Here is a 22,648-nt window from a genome sequence, read left to right on the forward strand (position 1 = left end):
ACTGTCACAGCTTTCACTTGGTGGGTGGCTTCATTCAGGATCATCCTCAAGCAACAGCACACATGTACACACTCCCTACACTACAACTACTGTACACACATACCGACACACACATGCGCATGCACACATACAACAGCAACAACTACACACACACACACACACTCCCTACACTATAACTATACACATACCGTCACACACATACGCACGCACACATACTGTACAACAGCAACAACTACACATACACACACACACACACACACACACACTCCTCACTCACACACAGCACTAGCTTCAGTCGTTAGTCATGTTAGTCATGACCGAGTGCTTCCACAAAAACAAATGTGCTGTTTCTTTGGGCAAGGAGGAATTAAAGAAGCTAAACCACAGGAATGACAATGTTGTTGCTGAGACATGTCGGACAATGAAAAATCACTGCTAGGATTGCTTCAATGTGAGAAATTGGTTTTGTTTCTTCTACAAGCCCTCACCAGTGTACTGTAGAAACTGGATATTGACTATAATGTGTAACTTGAAGAGCACACAGTTGTGTTAAAGACCTCGTCACATGCATGTTGCGTGTTGAGAGTGATCTATACAGCTCTGTGTATGCTTCTGTCAACTCATGAACCTGCCAACCCCCCCCCCCCACACACACACACACACCCACACTCACACACTCACGCACGCACACACACACACACACACACACACACACACACACACACACACACACACACACACACACACACACACGCACACACACACACACACCTTGACTCGGTCGATTACTTAACTGTGGGCCTCTGCCGCTCCAGTCCACTTCAAGCCCTCCCTGTGCTCCAGCACATTTCCAGATGGCCATTAAGACCTCACCGGTGATTTAAGCTGCACTTCTCTGTAGCCCGATGTCCAAGCCATCCATTACCACTATTAAACTGTTTCTAGACCAGGCTCCATGGCGTGACATGAGTCCAGTTATGACTATCAGGCACCCTTTTGTCTGTGTTGTCCCTGTAAATCTGAGCGACCCGCTGGTCCACACGTGATGGAGAGGCTGCGAGGTGTCAGCCCAGGTTGCCTTGCGTCACCCGCACGCTTGCACATGAGTAATTAACCCCCCTGATCCCACTGCAGAGAGCTGTAATTCCAATGTGAAACAGCTGGAGAGTAGAAACTCCATTGCGTTTCTAGCGTAGGCCTCTCATTTCCCATATACCGTACAGTTCTCATGGATGTGCTTTTTCCTGTCTTTAACAGCTACCGTTTAATGCTGCTTATTGTAATACCTGCAATGTTACGGTCAATTATGTGTAATCACAATCGCTCCGAGGGCCTCGACGGCCGTTGGTGGATGGAACATTGGTATAGCGTAGCATTGTCGCATTTACAAGCATTCCTGTGGTGTGCGTTAACGGAACATTGTAAGGAGGAAAATATCTTTCCAGGCTCTGTCTGGTCGTCTCGGCTGAATCATCATGTTACCCAGACGCTCGAGGAAGGGGCCTTTTTTCTCCCCCCTCCCACCATTATTGCCTTGTGCTTTGGGGTTTAGAGTCGACTGCCTGTCAGCAGTGAGTAAAGTTAACTGTATAGTCTCATGTGCTTTTCCCTCTGTAATGCGCATCAGGCTGTACCTTGAGCCGGCTGTGGGCCAGGTCCGCCGTCGCCGCCCACTCATCGACGGGTCGGCACGTGCCTGAGATGTTCTGCCCTGTTACGAGGTCCCGCAGAGCTCGACCGAAGTCGGAAATCGCACAGGGGCAATGTTTGGAGTTCCAGTCTGGATCGCACCTTGTGGTCAGACAGTATCCGGAAGGGAGGGTGTGTGTACTGTAGGTGTGTAGGTGGGTCTAGGAGGAAGTGGGCCACAAGCCCGTGGGAGGATGGGAACGTGCGAAGCAGCCTGCCTCTTGAGTCTGTGCCGACATGTGCTGTAGTCATTGGTTTACTGTCTCCATTACGCTTGAAATGCATCTCCTCTCCCAGAGAAGCGGCTCACAGTGAAGACGATGCATAGTTGGCGTCACGTGGGATGTCACATGAAAGAGGCTTTTGGTTTTGCAATCCATGCGTAGCGCCCTGGCTGACTGGAACACTGCATGTCCCAGCAGCCGATCTGCCATCGCCATTATAAGCAGCAAGTCTGCGATAGTAATCGGACACAGAAGTCTTGAGGCCTCGGGTCACCGCGTTGAGGTATTTAAGCAGACAAGCGCCCCTGGTGGTCCTGTTAGCATGGTTAACTTTCTCCTCCGATAGAGTGAGATAAGTCTATTTGAAAAGCCGCTCATCAAGTTTTATTGAGCCCCTCCTGTTTTACAAGGTGAAACTGGGCTATACATTTCCCCCACAGCCGCTGCACTGGACTCCTGAGCACGTGTGCCTGAGTGTGAAGTGAGAGTGAAATGAGATTCAGACTCTCAGAATGTGAGTGAAATTCAGACGCAAATTCAGATGTGAAGTATTTAAAGGGGTCTGAAAATGTACGAGATTTTGACTGAGGCTCAGAGAAAGAGAGAGAGAAAGAGAGTATGAAAGAAAGAAAGAAAGAGAGGGAGGGAGAGAGAGAGAGGGCAGCATTCGGAAATGGACCTTTAATGACGAATCTGTCTCAGTGGCCCATTGCATTTTTGGCTGCCAGATTTTAATCATGAAAGCAGCCCATTCAGTCCAGCTTGCCCCCTCAGACCTGGCAGTGCTTCACAGTCTGCCAGTGACGTCCAACACACCCCTAAATGCTTTTAAATAGCCCTGGCAGCTCCCTGCAACCATTTCACTTTCAGAAGGAGTATATATATTTAAACTTTTACAAGACCCCCTTTGCCTTTCTCAGAGACGGGAGGGGGCAGCGGGGATAGGAGTTTCTAAGAAAAGGGTGGACACACACACTATGAAGTCAAATCAGGTGAGGGAACATGCTGGTTGTTTTCTCAAGGTACACCGTGTGTGTGTGTGGAGACCTGGTCAACGCCCTTTTTTTTCCAGGATTTAATTTGTAGTGAGCGGGGTGGGGCCAAAGGAAAACAGCTGCCTCACTGTTAGGTGAACAAAATATTTCTCATCCCCGCTGAAACGGGCCAAACATTCGCCCGCCGTCCGTCCGTCGATGCCGCCTCTGCCAGGGTTCGCACGCGCCCTCTTTGGTTTATTCTTTAAATAAAACATGAACTGGTGTGTAAACGGTTCCAAATGTTATGGAGGTGATAAAGTCACCACACTGCTGGCTGCGCACAAGGCCCTCAGCTTACCTTCAAAAGAAGGAGCCGTTGTTTAAGGCGCCGCAGATGTCGAACTGTAAACCTCCTCCCTGCGCCCTCCAGTGCCAGCCAGGCCACATCCTGACAGATGTACACTATGGCCATAGACAGGCACAATCCTACATACTAGAACAAACTCTGCTTTTATTCATGTCTGCCTTAAATAATGCAAGCCATGCTTTTAACTCACTCAGGTTGGCACCGGCCAACAGGACGATATTAACCCATCTTTTTGTATTTTGCTTAATTGTTTATATGCCATGCACTTCCTGGAGGGCTTTTCATCCTGCATAGAGATATCCAGTTGATCATCATCACCTGCATTCGTTTTAGTGTAGCTGTTTACATGGACTGGTGAATGAGCATGTTGAAATGCTGAAGGATTTATGCGTGTGTCAAAGTTGAATAAAGAGTTGCACTTTCTGGCATAAACAAGATGTTTTCTGTCTGCGTGAACACGAAAGGAGCAGAATATAACAGATGGTGTCGTTGCTGACGCTCCTCTGAAAATGAATGTGCTGGCACATGGTCTATGGACCAGCCAGCTAGAGGAAGGCGGGGAGCGAGGTAGGCTATGAGACAGATATGGAGAGGATGTTTGGAATTGTTGAAGACTTAATCCCTGAGATTCTTGGAGGGGACAAACACTCAGAAACTTTGCACCATTTGAGCTGGAAATACCCCCCCACCTCCCACCCTGGGATCCGTTGCCCCGGAGAGGGACGTTTGAGGAGAGAATGTCCAAATATTTATGAAGCACTGGCCCTCTCACTGAGGGTCATTGCTGGCGATGTTTGTTCTGCCCGCCCAATTAGTACAGAGAGTCCGTAACTTCTCGTCGGATGGGCTCCTTCAGCCGAGCTCAGTGTGTGTCGAGAATGGGCTTTCTGTCGGACAAAGTCCCAAAGCATCAGCACAGACCAGGGGCAGAACTAAATCATGCAACACGAGCTGAGCTTTTACTCCTTCCCCTGCTGTGATGAGGGATCATGCCCCGTGCTATGGCCATGCTTTAAAGAGCTTGGATGTTTGCTTTTCTCTATTCCTGAGGGTTTTGCTATTTTGTTTAGCTCGCCTTGTGTAATAAGCGGAGGGGAAAAAAGTGACTTGTCGTTATGAGTTTGGCATCTGGTGATCCATCTGGTGGATTTTTTTAATGATGCTGAAAGACTCTTTTTGTTGTTTTGAAATTTGATGTGCTTAAATGAGAAGTGAGTTTCCAGAAGAAACCTTTGCGTGGCTGGTAGTTGGGAGATGCTATTGAAGGGGTGAAAACATGATCCCTTTCTCTCACTGCTAACCCCAAAGGATGTGCTGCGCATAGTGTGAACTTATGCAGTCCCTTCGCTGGCAGCCCATCAACAGGCCTTAATCAAATTGTGCCTTTCACCATGTGGGACTGCCACCCTGCCAACCTCTTAACAGCTTACCCCATACACTGCCAGCTTTTATGGACCTAGAAAGCCATTTTCACAAGAGAGACAATAGGCACCGATGACAGTTTGAGATGTTTTAGGGGGTCCATTGAATGGACCTATTTTCAGCTGTGCATGAAAACCATTTTAATGTCAGCTCACGACCACTAAGAAGCAGGCTGAAAGAATGTTGAGTGTAGGGCACATGAGGAAAGGGTTAGCCCACAAAATCTCTTCTTACAGTCTGTTAAAATATATGTAATAGTTTAGGAGAGTGAAGTATTTGTAAGTACTCTGGTCACATTTTATGAGTTCCAATGTAGAAGAGCTGGCAGCCCTGGACGTTTTCAAAAGAAACGCAATTAGGTTGTCATTGCATGAACCTTATCTCAGATTACACCTGGAAACTTGAATATGTACTGTAATTGTGATATTTTAAGTTGAACGCTCTGCCAAACGTCTTCTACAAGACATAGATCCCTGTATTTACCACAAGAGCATGTAAGCATGCCAGTCTGTCAAAGATGTGTAACGTCAGCATCGCTCTCTCCTCTTTACCTCCATTGTTTCTTTTGTTGATGTTTAGGAGCAGTGGATCGAAGGAAATAACACTCCTGGTTTACTGTTGCGGTCACCAGTTGTTGGTGGCTGAAGGCCTCAATTTTACCCGGTAATGGGTTTAATCAGAACAGAACAGCCCCATATCTGTTTCCCTCTTCAACTGCAATGAAAACCAAATGTACGGTGCAAACCACGGCCAATTGACTGCCATTAGTAAATGTCAACGTTTGGTGTCTGTTATGCTTCTACTGTTTTTTGTTTATATATTTATTCATGCAAGGATTTGTTGCTCCTAAGAGAAAGCTTTGTTGGCGTTGACAATGAACAAAAGAGCTAGGACGTTGCAAGTAGTGGAAATTGGAAGCAGATAATGGTTGTCAAAATAGTAAATTAAATGAGCTCGTAAGGAGGATTGCATTGTTATCAAAATCCGTCTGTGCTCACATGAATAGTGCAGTGTATTCCAAAAAGCTAGTCAGTTCAGATCACTGTAACTCTCAAAGATCAGCTATGGTGAAGTAACTGGTTCTCATGTTTCTTGGGCCTTCAAATAAATCCTGAGTAGCGAAAGACAAATGACAGTGAAAGTAAAAGTGTTACGCTGTAATTACGAGCAATCAACATATGGTTTCATCAGTCACTTTTTCCGGCGACCCTTTTAAAACATTCTGATAGTAAAAATTACAAGCCTGAAGCCGCGCACATCCCTGCACATGTGCTCTTCTCATGTGACCACATCTTAATTACAGAGAGTTATTATTGGCCTACACTGACTTTGAAGTGTCGTTCTCAAACAGACCGAAAAAGGAAAGATTATCTGGCTTTTGGGGGCTCCTAGGGGGCCTTGAAGAAGGCGAAGGCAAAGCAACCTGCCACCAGGCTATGGAGAACTCTGGATCATGACTGGATTATAACTGAGAGTGTGATGATCAAGGCAGGGTTGACTCAAAGAAGCTGAATGAAGAGATGAAACCAATCACAAATATATATAAGGATATTTAGCAGAAGGGTTTCAAGCATTGTGAAATCCATAAATGATGTGGATTTCCTTCAACCAATTAGCGGGAACTGAATTAACTAAATGCATATGTGTAGAACAATGGCCCTCAAAGGCACCCAGCTACACATTGAGTACACATTGACATATTTCACATACTGAATAGCATGACAGCAAAAGAGGACATCTGGACAGAATTTGTACAAAACAAAGGCTTAGCAGTCTCGTCTCAATGTTGAACGTCCAATCGTGGAAGGACTTCACCTAATCAGCTGGGGTGATCAATTACCTCCAGATGATATTTCATGTTTACTGTAGTGCTCTTGGCAAATATGCAATAAAGACATGGGCCATAATTGCCACCGGTGGTTAGTAGGGTCTTTCCATGACAGGAGTGAAGGAGCGGGGAGGCCTCAGGAGAGGCGCCCACAGTGGCCTGCACAGCCTCAGCTCCCCCATTTGTTTTTGTAAGGGGAAGCATGTCAGATCCCAGCGGAGCTTGACCTCCGACCCCATCCCGAACGACACCGCTCAGGTATCCCAGGAATCCCGGCTACCGCCAGCTTGAGGAAGAAACAGCGGGGGGCTGGCTGCTGATGAGGTCATCGTCAGGCAAGCAAGGTCACGACCCTTCTCGGCATACACCAGGAGAGCCCCCCCCCCCCCCCTCCCCCACCCCTGCCTTGGTGAGGTCACGGAGTCTAGAGACAAGAAGGTTATTTCATTATCCACAGCACATCGTCACTGTCCCCTCTCCACCTCTCTCTCTCCTTCGCATGTCCTCTTGGAGTGTTGTTGCTACAGAAGAATGACCTCTGCCCTGAATAATTTGATTCATATGAGTGTTTTGTTATTGTGGAGAAAGAACATCTGCTACTAGTGCCTCCCTTGGATCCGGCCCAGTAATTACTCTTGCCAATTTGATTTTGCGAGAGCTGGTGTTAGCCTGCTGATGGGAGCATGTATTAGTATGCGTGTGCTGAGGGGACTTTGGACGTCACCGCCTTAGGTAACTTGGGCAAAGTAGGGGGTTCTTTCTACCCCCTTTGCACCATGAATAAGCATTGCTGAGGAGAATGAGGCCTGGTGGAAGGATCTGGACTTCTGGATCGGGGCTGTGTTCTCTCTGGCTTGAGTCAGTGTCAGCAGCATTGCCTCGTGAGGGAACTTGGCTGAAAGTGTGTCTTCGCTTTCGGTGTCCTCAGGCTGCGTGAGGAGATGACTTGGGGGAGCTTGGACAGCAGTTCCTTCCCCACCGACACAACCTGTGCAGAATTAAACGTACTGTACACAATCAAAAAGGTGTCCTGGCTTGAAAGGTCATTGATTCAGAGTATGCTTTCTGTTAAAAACATCATGATTGGCAAGACTTGCTCAGTGAGATCCCTGGTGCTGGTCAGTAGTTCTCTCTGTTTTTGCACTAGAGGATGATTTCAGAGAGAATTCAAGGGGCTTTCCTTTATCCTCAAAAAGTGTGTCAGCCGATGTCTTCTGACAAGTCCAGTGACCTGTGCCATATGACCTTCCCCAATGCTGCTGATTCACCTGTTATTGACATTCGTGTTGACATTATGTGGGAAGAAGCAGCTTTTGGATGCTTTCATCTATCTGTAATTTATATCCGTCATTAACTTTTGCTCATCAATCTGTAGTTTCCTGATTTCTGTTTGTGAAATAGTTATGCTATGCTAAAGGCACCCTTAACAAGATTTGCTGTTGGTGTCTTCATAAAGTTTTAATAATAAACAAACTATGCGTCTTGTGCAAAAAGTATGGACATAACAATACAATATAGAGGGGAATGCACCGACAGCACTCTGTAGAAAAAGATCTACGAATTCCTGTAGCATAGCAGCTCTTTGTTTAGGTGCCTTTAATGAAGTTATAAATTGGATTGTTTTGAATTGGATATGAATGGGATCTATCGCCTCACAAATAGCATCTTAACAGCAAATAACATTCTACATTTTTTGAATGCCATGCATACAGTGCATTTACAGTAGGCATTATGAGTTAATCATTAATCAGGCTGAGAACAAACTACAACTCTTTTAATGAAATATCTGTTGAGCAACAGGAAGTTAGTGTGGAGGTTATGATATATAAAAGCAAAATGAAGCTACACCATAACTCTGTACTTTACCTGATATTATCCCTGTGGGGAAACTGACCTTGATAGGTAAGGTCTCTCTCTTTCAGCATTCTTTTTCCTTTTTTCTTTCTTTTTTTTCCTCTTGCGCTCTCCCTCTGTTTTGCACCAGCTCTGTGTCTGCAATAAGAGTAATAGTAGATATTTGTCTGGCACATTCCCAACATTCCATGACAGTGTAAGTCCAATTTATGGCTTTATTACTGTAGCGTTATGATGAATGTGCTCAGTTAGTTTAGGCAGCTCTGTAATGAAGCCCTTTGTTCTGGCATATAGATGGATTGCTGTTGACTGTTCCTCGGTGTGAATTTACAGTATGTCTGTTGATGGTCAATGATGGTCGCTGTCACTCAACGCACACAGTTTGTAGTTATAGTATCTCTCTTGGATGTTTTGGACGAGGGCCTCACAATTTGCCTCCATGTAAGTTCAGGCCAGTGTGCGCAGAAGCAGGTAAATTTCTGTCCATAATTCAACAGGAAATCAAAGAGGACGTGGTCCAAGATGAGATGCGATCTTTGCCATGTTTAACTCCGGTGCCATGAAAAAGGATTAGTGGTGTGCGCTGATGGCTTATGTCAGCGCAGGTGCCAGAGATTCCTGAGGAGTGACTTCAAAAGACTCACTGACACGCCGCTCTGAATGCAATTGATAGATTTGCAACATTTCCCTCTCTGTTTCCACTTCTCAATGAATGTCCTCTTTTGTTGACTTGAGCTAGATTCCTTCACTTTATATACTGTATATGACATGTCATGTGAGTTTTAGCAAGTCATAAATAATCCTATGGTCTTCCCTTGTAGATATTGTTGCATATTAGTGTCAACTATAATCATAAGAATAACCTAGACCCATATCCTAACCCTAACCTTAACTTGCACTAGGCCTACTAGAAGAGGTGCATTGCATTGACCAATTTTGTATATTAGGATACTTAATAGGCCTACATTAATCAACTACACATAAATCAACTACATAAATCAAATTATTTATTTATTTAAGAAATACTGTGTTGTGTTGTGTTATGCTGAGTCATGCACTGTGGGATTTTGAAAAACTCCCACATAAATGAATTTTCCCCAAGTAGTTTTTTTTTTTATGATTAACCTCTCGCTTCTCCATGTGATCCATGTCTCCCGCACTGTGGGTGTGTGTGTGGGGGTGTCTCCTGGCTCTGCTTCCCTGGGCCTCCACGGGGCCTCATCATGGGATCCCGCCTGTGGCCGGAGCCAAACGAGCAGCCTGCCTGCCAGGCTACTGTCAAAACCCCGGCGCTCCACTCATCCAAAAATAACAGACCCCCCCTCTCTTTTGCCCCCTAGTCTGTTTTCCTCTCAATATCTCTTTCTGTTTATCCCCATATATCTAGTTCTTTCTATTATCCCCTACATTTTTACCACATTCTATCCCATTCTATCCTCTTCTATTCTAAAGATAATTAAAGTTCTGTGACTTTCCATGCCCCATTTTTCAGAACTGGCCATAACTCTTTTTGTTGTAAACTCTTTTTCATATATTTAGGGCTGTGTGTCTGCACACTAAGGACACAGAATGTCATCCAGGTGAACAACTGCCTTTGATTGGTTGGTCCTCTGAGGCCTTGCATCCTAGACTCTGAGAAATGTATCCTGTTGTCCTCACTCAATAGCTAGTCCCAGTCTTGGTCCAATTCCCCTCTGGCATACATGATGTGCTGAGAAATGCAGGATTGGTGTGGGGATAAACGCATTGTCAGACTTGAAAAGCACTCAGAGAGCGCAGACCTCCGCCAAGCGCCTTAGTTCCCCCCACATTTGTGGTTTGCACCAAAAATAATAAACACTTTTATGCTATCACCTTTCTTCAAGCTGTTCTAGAGATATAATGCGCAAAGCATGAGATATGGCTGTGACTGTTATTTTGACACACAGGAAACACTTCAACAGGATGTGTAGTTCAGGCAGAGCCAGATTGTATGCTTAGAAGCTGAGACCATTGGATTCACAGGTGTTCTGATTAGCCTGGGAACTACTCTGGGAGCTAAACGAGCGCAGCTGCCTAGGCCATTATGACATCACAGCCTCCATTCAAGTCTGTGGGGGAAGATATAACAGCCTTATCACGCAATGTTAATAAAGAATCCTTTAATTAAAAAGAATCCTGTATCCATATCACTCCCAAAATTAATGGTGTCTTCCTTGGGTCATTTCAGACCTTCCCTGAAAATTTGATCTAAATCCATCCATTACCTTTTGAGTTATCTTGCTAACAAACAGACAGACAAACGCCGGTCCCGATTAAAACATAACCTCCTTGGCGGAGGTAATTATGGAGCTTGGTGTGCTCGGCTGCTACAGTATGTGTCTGTAGATTTTAAGACACATTTAGGAACTTGAAAGAATTCACAAATCATCTTTTTTATTTTTACACAGATTTAACTTGAAGAGAGTGGTAGCTAAGACCAAAAGTAGAATTATTTTTCTCCAAGATTTAGTGTGCTTAATTTACAGTGAGTAAGAATATAATTGTTGCAGTATGTGGCAAAATATAAGTCATAACTATTTAGACAGTTTGTCTATTTTATTTTTGTAGCCCCCCATTTTTCCTCTACCAAGAACAGTAGCTCAGAAAGAAAGCAGTGGATGAGAGCCAATCACTCAATTGACGCACACATTTAGAGGAGTTTTCCTGATGGATTACTCGGCAATGAAGCCTTTGTTTGCCATTGGAGGCAGATGTATCACTTAAATCAGAGAGAGGGATCACACATGATGACTGATAGGCCTGAGCTTAATTGCTGTCATCAAAGGTCAACTCTTAATCATGGCCATATTAAACTGACAACAGACATCCATCATATAATAGGAATTCAGTTTTCCCTGCTGAAAATCACCGATTGCTTAATACCAGGTCCAAGGGCTGAAGTTCTGGCCTGACTATGCCAAGATATTGTTCATTTAAATCTGCCATAAAATTCTGAATATCTAGGATCTTTTTTTCACAAGGTGTCGGCATTTTTCCACAGGAAAGGATTTGGACGGGGTTGACGTGCCTGATGCATTTTTTCAGATGGTTCGTATTATGGTGAGCGGTGCGTGTCCATAGATTAAGACATGAAATCAGGGCGCTTTTCCGTGCAGTACAGTAGGCTGTGAATCTCCGGGGAGTACAGGCTCCTGAATGGCATCATTGTATGGACCGGGAGACAACACTGCCATCTCGGAGAGTTTAAAAGGCTCTGTTGTGTGCATGAACAAAGTACAGGGCCACCAACTGTTTAACAGTTGAATGGGATGGTGAACCCACGGCTGTTCTATCCGCCCCCTTCGTTTCAAGGCCACAATGGTAAAAATCGGATCATGTCCAGCCTAGTCACACACACACACACACACACACACACACACACACACACACACACACACACACACATACACACACACAGTGAGGAACCCTGCGACCCCAATGACGAGCTCCAAACTTTTGAACCACTGGAAAGTTTTATTTATTTCCTTTTAATTGGCTCACAAAGCTAATGTCATTTCAAAGGCTGCCTTATGCTGTGACCCTGTCATGCTGTGCCCTTGGTTTTTATGTAGGCCAACCGAAATGGAAATAGTTGATGGTGACCAATGAAAATCGAAGCTGAGAGATTTTCTGGATGCTTCTCTGTGGGATTGTGGAAACTGCAGGACTGGGACACTAAGGGAGTGAGTGAGTGAGTGTGTGTGTGAGATGGTACTGATTCATAAAACATGACTGAAGAGTATGTGAATGTGTGTGTGTGTGTGTGGGGGGGGGGGGGGTGGGGGGGGGTTGTGACCCAGCTTCTGTGTTTCTGAGGGTGTGGAGGAATGTGAAGGGAGGGGGGTGCCATGCTATGTTTAGCTCCTCTCCTCTCTCTCTGTTTTGTGCCCCTTTCTCCCCCCTCTCGTTCTCACATGTTGTCAAGGAGCCTCACAGTGCGACACCAGAAGTGAGCGTGATTTGGGCATGATGGTTGTGTGTATGTGTGTGTGCATGGGGGGGGGGGGGGGGGTTTGGCACACATGTCTGAAGCAGATTACTAATTTAGTCTGATTTTTTTTCACAGTGCCTAGTAGAAAGGTCCCCTTCATGTGAGTGGAAACCACAGGTGTTTTAAAAGGAGACGCAGGGGTGTGAGGGGGGTGCACACAGGGCCATGTTGTCAGAGGCCTCTGGGGGAGGGAGCGCAGCGCTGCAGAGCGCCGTTTTGACAGGAGCGTGTTTAAAGTGCGCTTTTCAACTCAGCACGCATCTGACGCAAGGGGCACAGTTTTCCCAGCAGAGGAAACATGCCTCGTATAATTTTTCTATTTCTTTTGAGCAGCTGGGGGATGGAGTGGGGTGGGGTGGGGGTGTACGGCGAAGTGTTTCATTCCAAGCTGTGTCCTTCTCCCACCGCGATCCTTCCATTTTTATCCCGCTGTCAAGTAGATCCTTCTAGATGTTTCCGAGATCTCTGGCCGAGGAGCTGACAGGGCTTTTCAGCCGTGCCTCGCCACGGAGACACTTCCTCACGCCACCCCCGAGTCTCTGCCTGCGGCTCTCCCAGGCCCAGGGCTTGAGGGAGGGGAACCGGCGGTGATCAAAGCTAGCGGGAATCCCCCCGCTTGAAAGGCCGACCCCCCAGCAGTTCCTCCGTGCCCGTCCCACACCTCGCGTTTCCCACACAGAGAACCCCATTCATTCCGCAGATGGCGGCCGCTTCTGTCGGCGTACAGTGGCAAGATTATTCCAGCGCCGCTTCAGCTTTGCACCCCGTGTCGTCTGGTGTCTTCACAGCTCATAGACGCCCATGAAAGCGGGCTCTGTGTGCGCACGTGTGTGCATGTGTGTACGCGTGTGTGTGTGTGTGTGTGTGTGTGTGTTTGTGTGTGTGTGTGTGTATGTCGCCTCCAAAAGCATTCCTCAGACGTTACCTTACTGGATCAACATGCATGTGGTGAGAGGGTGTGGTGCGAGTGGCACAGCTAAGAGACCCCAGTGTGCCGAGCTGTCAGCGGGCCCAGGGGGGAGAGGGGCCAGGTACAGTCAAACATGGGCATGCTGAATGACGACACCGTGGGTATGATGATGAGTTCCCATCATCCCCTGCCTAACCGGAGGGTCAGGGGGTGAGACACCATCATGCCGCCCGGGCTCTGCAGCTGTTCCCAGGCTGTCTTGCTGTGTGGCATACTTAACTCTGTGTGTGTGTGTGTGTGTGTGTGCGTCCATGCGTGCGTGCGTGCGTGCGTGCGTGCGTGCGTGCGTGCGTGCATGTGTCCTATTCATATTATGTGTATTTGCATATTAGCTTGTATGTTTATGACTTACAGGTGATAAGTGTGTAATGTGTAGTTAGCATGTATCCATATGCCTGTAGGCAAGGACCTCAGGCAAGGACCTCATGAAGTTAAAAGAAGACCCTGACATGCACTCTTTAAGTGACAGATGATGATAATTAGTTGGACATTCTGTGTCTCTGAATTGGAAGGACAAGTGAGAACAGGATTATCCTCTTGCTGAAATCTTGACCTAAAACAAAACAAACTTGGCAGGTATTGTGGTCAGTACCACAGTCTGGATTGACCGAGGAACATTTGTGAGGTTGGCAGTGGGTGGGAAATTTAGAGGAAATAGGTCAGAACTGAAAAGGGCAAAGATTTTTTTTTTCAGAACCGAGAAAATATGTTCTCTGTATCCATGGAGGCTATCTGTGTAACTAGCGGAACAAACTTGCCATCTGTTGTGTGTGAGCATGTTTGTATCCGTCAATCCAGCTCATGCTAAACTCCTCAAGTTTTGGGGAGATCAGCAATCTGCATACAAGCACCCAGCATTTGCATTTGCAATATGTCAAAACGTGTCTTGCCAAGTAGCTTTTGTTTATTTACACAGTGGGAAATTGTTGTGTAAGCGTACAGCTTGGCTCAATCTTTTGTTACCATCATTTTTAATTCTCTTAACTCAACGCTCAATGTTTTTATGAAGTTGTCTGGAAACTTGAATGCTCAATTCATTACAACAAAGTAGTGAACATGCAAAGCCTGATATCCAACCTTGCTACCTAATTTCATCTACTCTGTAAAGCTTCACCAAAAATGAATTTGCCATTCTTACTGAGTTTTAGATGGAAAACTGAAAGCTGTAGAGGTGAACACATTACCCTTATTCTAATGCCAGAACTGATGGTGTAAGACCTACTGTTTCACAGCAAGCGGGGGAAAGGTCCAAACGTACGCCCACCATAAACCACATTACTTACACTTTGGCTCAAGTAAACGTTTTTTTTAAAAAAAAGGTTTGAGGCTTTTTCGAAGAGCTCATACAGTATACCTTTCTCGTTGTCCACACAGACCACTCAAGCACACAAGTACAGGGAATGAAAGCCAGACGGCACGCTGTGGGTAGCTCTAATGGGGAGAACAAGCTATGTGTCACGTAGACTCCTTGAAGTAACACAGGCTTAAATACAGGCCACCCTCACCGTTTTGGACAGTTTCAACACTGTTTTTATTCTTTCAGTTTTTTTTTGTTGGCAGATTTCTCTCCGAAAGCGACAATTAACAGAAGTGCATGAACGGCGTTTCCTTTTTTGTTTATCTTAACAGCTTTGGCGTTTCCCAGATGTTTAGTCTATTTGTGCTCCGAGGGCTGATGAGCATCTTCTGGCGTCCTGCGGATGGGAGTTGACACGGTGCACCACGTTTGTTTTAGTTACAGATGCCTTCACCATAAATAAAGCTCACAAACTAAATACTGGGGCCAGCGACAGTGAAGGTGCTCTTGTGGCCAGTGCTGTCAACCAAGTGTGATGTTTATAATGCTGAGGGTAAGCCAACAATATAACAGCTGCAGTTAAAAAAGGCTCTTCAACTTTCCATAGAAAATCATCACTGTACACAGTTGACTCCATGGTGAGTTTGTATTCTAATTGAGTACAGTTCAAGTTGTCAAATTTGAAAGTTGTCTTGATTTATAAAGCTGTGTGTAAACAGGATTAAGATTTGTTACATGATAATGGTCTGTGCACACAAAAATGGTCCATGATTCCAAGATATGATGCAATAATGATTGTATCAAAGCCTTGACGGCTACTACACCCTGATGTGAAGTGTCTGCCTTGAGACGGTGTTTTGTAAGCTCACACATTTCTCTGTGTGGTCTAATGCTATTTCTGGCCTGCTGTTATCTCACAGATGTTTGCTCAGGGAGTCAACAGAAATGGCAAGAGTTTGGAAGTGTTTAGGAGACAGTATATCCTTTAGCAAACAAGGAAATATGAGGTACCTGTTAAGTGGTGCTGAAACAGATGAATTGTTTTGGAGCCACGCCACCATCATGCCATTTTTGGTCTGGCCTGACTGACTTGACACAGAATGCATGATTATATGCAAAAGCCATAATTCTGGATCACTGTGCACCATCTTCATTTACTGGTAGCAACTCCAACATTAGCACTCTAAATATGTGAACTTGTTCTTGTTGGAGTGGAGTTGAGTTTGAGTGGAGTTGCTACTCAAAGTTCAGGTGTTGTTGCTCAACACCCCCCCCCCCCCCCCCCCCCCCCCAGTCTGCTGCTCTTTGAGTTTATACAGAGCTGCAAAACCTCTGACTCCTTAGGTAAACAGTATGACCATGATGACTGTGCCCAGGCCCTGAGAGCACTAATTCAACTGATTAGGCCCACTCCATCAGGCCAGAGTTGGGCTACTGTAGTCAGCCATTCCAGATGGTGTTTCTAAGCGTGGGGAAACTTATCTCGCTCCAGTGGGATTTCTATGGGATGCCTGAGCCATTCAGCCCACAGACTAAACTCAAGATTTGAACACTATGGTTTGTATTACCGGGAAATCAAAACAACTCACAGCTTAGACAAAGCATGTTCTTTATTAAGTCTTCTACTCACTGAGAATTAGCCATATTATCCCGTTGCAGGGCTGCGAACTCTTAAGACATTTAGCCTTCTCTCACACCACCAAATTCCATCCCAGAACAAAGGCTGTTGCCAATGGCGATATAGTTTTACTAGAGAGGACAAGTAACATGATAACTACTGTAGGCGTAGGCCCCCAAACACCCCACGGTCTCTAATCTCCTAGAAATGTCAGTCACTCAAGTGAGAGAGATCTCTTGCCAAATCTTCCCTCGGAGGCTGGCACGTCTTCCATCGTTGCCAGCACCCTCCGCTTGCAGCTGAGGAACAGTGTGTCCTTGGAGCGCTGTTGTGGAGGAATGTCTGTAACTGTTGCTGTGCATGCATGTCTAACATTCATATCAGCCTCAGAGCTTCTTCCTCACCCAATGCTGCTCTGAGACAGACACCTGCACACAGCGTTAATATCCTGCCGGTGGCCTTGGTAGGCCTCACAGCACCCTCTCTGCTCTGAGGGCTTCAATATACCTGTCAGTCTCTTCTGACAACGACAACACTCTGACTGAGACGGTGAAGTTGGGTTAATATTGCCTTCAACAAATGCCTGTTACATCCTCTTTAAAAAGGGCAGAGAAGAGATGTCCTACAGGCAAAGGGGAACAGTGTATTAGTTGTTCACCCTGTTGCCCTAAATCTTCACTTTCTTGTCAGAGCCCCAGGCTTCTACATTAACTCACACAGGGGACCCTTCCTTCCTCAGCCTGCAATACCTCCTCCTGTGTCTTCACCTATGATCTCATATAGTTGCAATGCTGGTGGATATTGAATTCTGAGGGTATATTGAATCAGCAGAAGGTATTTTTTTTCCATATTAATGTGCCCCTCTGAAGTTGTGCTTTGTGTAGTGAGTGTACTGTAGGGCTTAAAGCCAGAATAGAGCAAAGCCAGACATTATCTGAATTCACTCCCTAGTCCATGATGGAGATGTTAATTTGTCTGGTCAGGCTTGGCAGGTGGCAGAAAGATATGAAACAGTAGTAGGAAGTCTGCTGAGGCAGACTTTGGGAGCTACAGAGTGAAGCCGTGTGGGCACCTTTTCATGTTTCCTCTCCAGGATCGAGCGGGCGCCATCATTTTCGTGCCCAGCACCCATTCTTGAGATGGGTGCCGAGGAAAGTAAATATGCAAATGCTGCGGCTTTGCTTTGGCTCAGGCTGGGCGCCACATCAAAGGTTGTGTTATTTTTGCTTCAAGAGCCACTGGGCAGCCTGACACAGGTCTCTCTGTGGTGCAGCTGGCACGAACCACATCGCAAAGGAGGCTACAGGTGCTCACTTCAGACGTGCCGAGGGCAAGGGAAAACATTTGAAATGTGTATGGCTCTCGGGAGCTCGGCTGTGATGAGTGTCCATGCCTGGAGTCCTTTACAGACAAATTAAAGTCATATGAATAAAATGTTCAAACGTAAATCAAAAAGAAATGTGTTTGAACTCACAAATCACTACTGCTTTGTTGTTTCAACTTAAGCAGGATCAAATTATATCAAATTAATATCAAATTATTCCTGGGGGTCTCTCACTACACTATAATGAATAGCTCTCACGACCAGATTGTTATAATCTAAGAATTAGGCTGTGTTATTTGGACACAGTGATAACTATTGTCATTGCATCACATCAATCTCAATTAACGACTTGATGGAAAAGAACCTTCATGTTCTTCCAAGACCTCCTTAAAAAGAAATGTGGATTAGTTTAGACATCGATGTTTATCAATTTATTTTCTGACTAGCGATCGGGAAAGCACAGAATCCTAAATGTCCTTACATGTCCCTTTTGAATCTGCTGATGAAGTCACTCTGTTTTGTGTAGCCGTAGAAACCTAACACAGCTGCTGTTAGTGTAGGCTGCTGAAATACAGTAATGCTAATTCAACTCCATCCAAATTGAGCCCAGAGATAGCCAAAATTATAATGGAAATAGTATAGCGGATTATATATTTTGGTTAAGTTAAACTTTTAAATATTTGCTTTAGGATCATTAACCTTCATCAAAATCTGATTACTCTTTAATTAATTACATGGTACTTCCTCCAGAATTAATTTCCTGCATGAGTGCTAGAGAGTGAGCGGTGATTCTCCACAGAAGGATGGACTCGACTTGATTTTATGAGCTCAGCGCAGTGGGACAGGGCTGTAAAGTCAATCATCATGGCCAAATTAGTCACTGCACATGCACAAGTGCCTCCAAGATCAATATATCAAAGTTGAATGTCTTCTCAAGTGAATAATTTTTCTAACAACAATCTGTGCAGCTGTGTGGCTGTGTTGTTTTATTTGCTCATTTTGGAAGGAACACGACGTGGGAGACACCAGATGATGGACAATAGCAGATTCAGTCTGCTGCCTTGCTAATCATTCTTTATGGATGTGGACTGATTTACTGTAAACCAAATGTAACCAGAACTGATGAAATGTGTTTGTATCGTATGCCTTGGACTGGAAATCAGACAGGTGTCTCTGATCGCTGGCAAGTGGTGTTGCCCATAGACAGTATAGGCCTTGCTCCCAGCAATGGCGGCCGTGTTTACGGATGCCACCTAATAGAACTCCACGGGCAATGCGGTATCTAGCTTTCAAATATCTATGCCACAGAGAAGCAGATGGAGTGGGCAGAAGACGTCTTACCCAGGTGCTCAAGCCCCAGCAACTCTCTCGTTCTCTCTCTCTCTCTTCTTTTTTTCTATATTTTTCTCTTGTGTTTCTCCCTGTTTCTCTTTTTCTCTCCGAGACGCCACTCCAGCCTTTGGCTGCGGTTCCCGGAATTTGACGCGTTTTGAAGAAAACTGAAGAGGTCAGCATTTGGATGGGACACAAAAATGTCCAGTCCCCCCCCCCCCCACACACACACACACACACACACACACACACACACACACACACCACCACAGCCCCCAATACACCCCTAACCTAGCCTTTTAGTCCAGTGCCAGGAGAGGGAGAGACAGAGGGAGAGAGGGAGAGAGAGAGAGACAGAATGAGAGAGACAGAGAGAGGCGGCCTGTGCAGGAATGCAGTCGACGCCAGCTTGCTCTTTGGCCTTTCAGGGGTAACCAAGCATGTCCCCCTCAGCTTTTCATCCTCTACTCCTCTCTACTGGAGATAAAAGAGCCAAACCTTGGCTGTATTACAGAAAAACAGAAAGGGAGAGAAAGTGACTGTGTGTGTGTGTGTGTGTGTGTGTGTGTGTGTGTGTTGGGGGGGGGGGGGTTGTTTCAGTACCCCCTAGCCAAAGGAGGGTCAGTAATCAGTAGCCAGATGACATCTTGGAAATAAGTGAGGGCTCAGAGCAGACAAAGAGCCTCGTTCTCTTTCAAGGACTCATCCTCTAGCTGTCAAACAGATGACCTTTACAGCGCATCAGCCACCCTTAAACACTGGGGGGCTAACGTCATTATGTATCCGGAGATACAGTCAAAGGTTAGACCAGGGTAACGTGCAGAAAATGGATCAGTTCCAGGTCCCTGGTATTTAGTCTAGGTTCAGAAAGCTGGGAGATTTGTTTTTGTGATCATTTGTTACTTTTCAGCCCGCATCTAGATAGGCAGGGAGAAGGGACTACCTGAAAAGTGAACACAGACATACCTGTACCATATCTTTCAAAATCAACTTTTTTCATCTGATACAGGTGACCACATGTTCTAAGCTTTTGTCATCAGCTAGTTAAAAGTACATCATGGTAGTGCCTGCATACCTTCAAATAAACAAGCCCAAAGAGCTTTCAGCCCTGCATATTTTTAAGACCCTCTACTTGATAACAATGAGTGGTTACACCCTGGAAAATAAACATCATGAATCCTCATTCAGACAGCTTTTACAGTTCCCCACCTGTTTAAGCTTAGATGATGATACACACATGAATTTGTCCTTTGCCTCGGCAGCTAGCACGTACAAATATGATTCCAAATGGCATCCATCATGTGGAGTTAAACTGTTTTTGTTCAGTTTCACCCAACTAAGGGCCTCTGACATCAACAGCAACCACATGCTGAGGCTGGGTTCAGCTGTTTGTTCCTCATATGTGCACATTTGTATACATTTGCACTTTCACCTTTCTGTGTTTATGTGACTCTTTTGTGTTGTTATGTTGCTAGACCAAATGCTTACTTTAGTCAAGCTAAACAGACATATATATATACATGTTTGGGGTCAACATACATGTTATAATATCCCAGCTGCAGGCTTACTGTTTATTCTGAGGATTCTGTGGAAAGGTTTATAATTCTCATGCTGTCTTTTCAAATCCAAAACTAAATAGTAGCAAATATGCTTTCCCTCTTGTTTGCTTTAAAAGGAAAAGTATATCGGTTTCAACACCAAGATGTGTACAAAGGCAAAGAGCAACACAGATGTTCTTTTGTAATGTGCAGGAGGATTAATTAAAATACTCCGCCACTGATTTCATTAGTGACTCAAGAAAGTAACAGATGATCAAAAGAGTGACTTTTTTTTCTATCTGTGTCACGTCATGTCTATCTGTCAATGGTTCTGCAGATTTTACCATCACCGTGCCTCTTCTTCTTTACTGCGCTGCATTAAGGACTTCCTCTCCCCCTGTGTTTATGAGTGACCTTTGTGGTCTCTTCCGTAGCTTAGTGACCTCGTTTCTGAAAGCCATCAGCAGGAGCAGCCAGCCAAGTGACCTCCTCTTTCACCCTGTTGTGTGATTGGCAGTTTTAGGGCCATTGTTCCTGGAAGGGGCAGGACCTGCCTCATTGGACTCCCCCCTTTTAGGCACCCTGTAGTTGAAAAGAATGCTGTCATTAGCATACTAAACTTGCGCCATTGTGCTTGACAAGTGTCAGAATGCTGCAAAAAAAATGCAAATGCCTGATCCCTACTCAGTTCCCTTCACCTTCATGTGTAGTTCAAATCCATCCGTAAGACCGAATCATAGTGGTGAACTCTGCAGCCGACACCTATCCAGAACTTTTGTAATGCAGCGCTTTAGTGAGGAGAGAGTGCGAGGAATGTGTTTGTGTTGGTGCAGTGTTGGGCCAAGGTCTTGAGAGTCAGGACCGCTATTCAGCAAGGCAGAACCGGAACCTGCTGCTCGCAGCTGGAGTGCGGGGGTCCAGCTTGCTGGGAGGTTGTACGAATACAATTTTCCCCTAACAGCCGCAGCCGTATAGAATGAGGGGATAATCTTCAATTCTCACGTTCCGTATCTCCTCCAATCGCAGTGGACGTATTGAATGTCCATGTTGTGTTATTCCAAGGGCACATGTTGCAGCTGGTCTATGTAATGGAGCAAGTCCATGGAAAGGGTTGCTTTGTTTGGCAGTTGTATGTGTATCAGAAAACGTTCTGATGATGCTCTCTGCTCACTGATTGACTGTAATGAGGTCTCTCTCTCTCTCTCTCTCTCTCCCTCTCTCTCTCTCTCTCTCTCTCTCTGTAGTTAAAGGATCTGGATAAGGCCGCGTCAGCAGCACACACGTACTTCCAGGCCAATCCGGAGCATGTGGAGATGGGGCGCAACCTGGAGCAGTACAAGAGCCTGCAGGGAGTGGACTCTAAGCATTTCATTGACAGAGAAGCCCGGTCACATCAGGTATTCACTACCAAACAAAAAAAAAAGCTCCCTTGTCATTCAAATTTTCTTATGGATGATATCATAACACACAATCTCATTTGTAGAAATGTAATTAAAAGGCTCTTCATCCCATTTGGATACACAGTGAGCCTCACCAGTCTTAACATTCGATAGGCTTCTCAAATTGAATTTTAAAGCCACTCTGGACATCCTTGCAGTTATTGGGTGAGTTTATGTGGTCATCATCTTTCGGGTCAAACAACAGACACCTTTTCATCTGTGGTGTTAGACCATTAGGCAGCAGTCAGTGGAATGATATGGCACTATCCTAGGATCACTGATGAATGCCCCAAGGCCACTGACACGCATAGATATTCCTCAAACCAGGTTGTTATGATAGCCAAAAATGTGGAAAAGGCATCTCTTCCAAAAATAGATTATTTGTACTCCTAGTGTCCTCTCCTCAAACCCTGCAAAACTGTTTTGGTTTAGATGAAACATGCCAAAAAGTCCATTCCTGTTGTGTTTACAGAGAGCCTTTGCAGAAGGGGTGAAGCTGTACGAGCAGGGCGAGTATGGGAAGGCCATTCCGTTCTTCGAGGAGGCCCTGACGCAGTACTTCAAGGCCGACGTGGAGTGCCGGGCGCTCTGTGAGGGCCCTCAGAGGTTCGTGGAGCAGGACCATGTGCTCTACCGCTACAGCCTCTACGAGCTCATCTCAGGTGAGGCACCAAGAGGGGGGCGTCCCGAGTGGAACGTGTTTAGAATAGAATAGAAAAGAATAGAATATATACTTTTTTGATCCCGTGAGGGAAAT

At 45.5% G+C, this 22,648-nt stretch overlaps 1 protein-coding gene across 1 annotated transcript in view; it reads left to right on the forward strand.

The window, feature by feature from the left end:
- Window positions 1-22,648, forward strand: part of p3h2 (prolyl 3-hydroxylase 2) — a 58,097-nt gene that overhangs the window by 18,064 nt on the left and 17,385 nt on the right. Inside the window, exons 2-3 of the mRNA XM_062557110.1 lie at window positions 21,697-21,849; window positions 22,364-22,553. Coding sequence (XP_062413094.1) covers window positions 21,697-21,849; window positions 22,364-22,553 — 343 coding nt within the window. The remainder of the gene's footprint in view (window positions 1-21,696; window positions 21,850-22,363; window positions 22,554-22,648) is intronic.

This window comes from Sardina pilchardus, chromosome 15 (genome assembly GCF_963854185.1).
Source record: "Sardina pilchardus chromosome 15, fSarPil1.1, whole genome shotgun sequence".
In the NCBI taxonomy this organism is placed as follows: Eukaryota; Metazoa; Chordata; class Actinopteri; order Clupeiformes; family Clupeidae; genus Sardina; species Sardina pilchardus.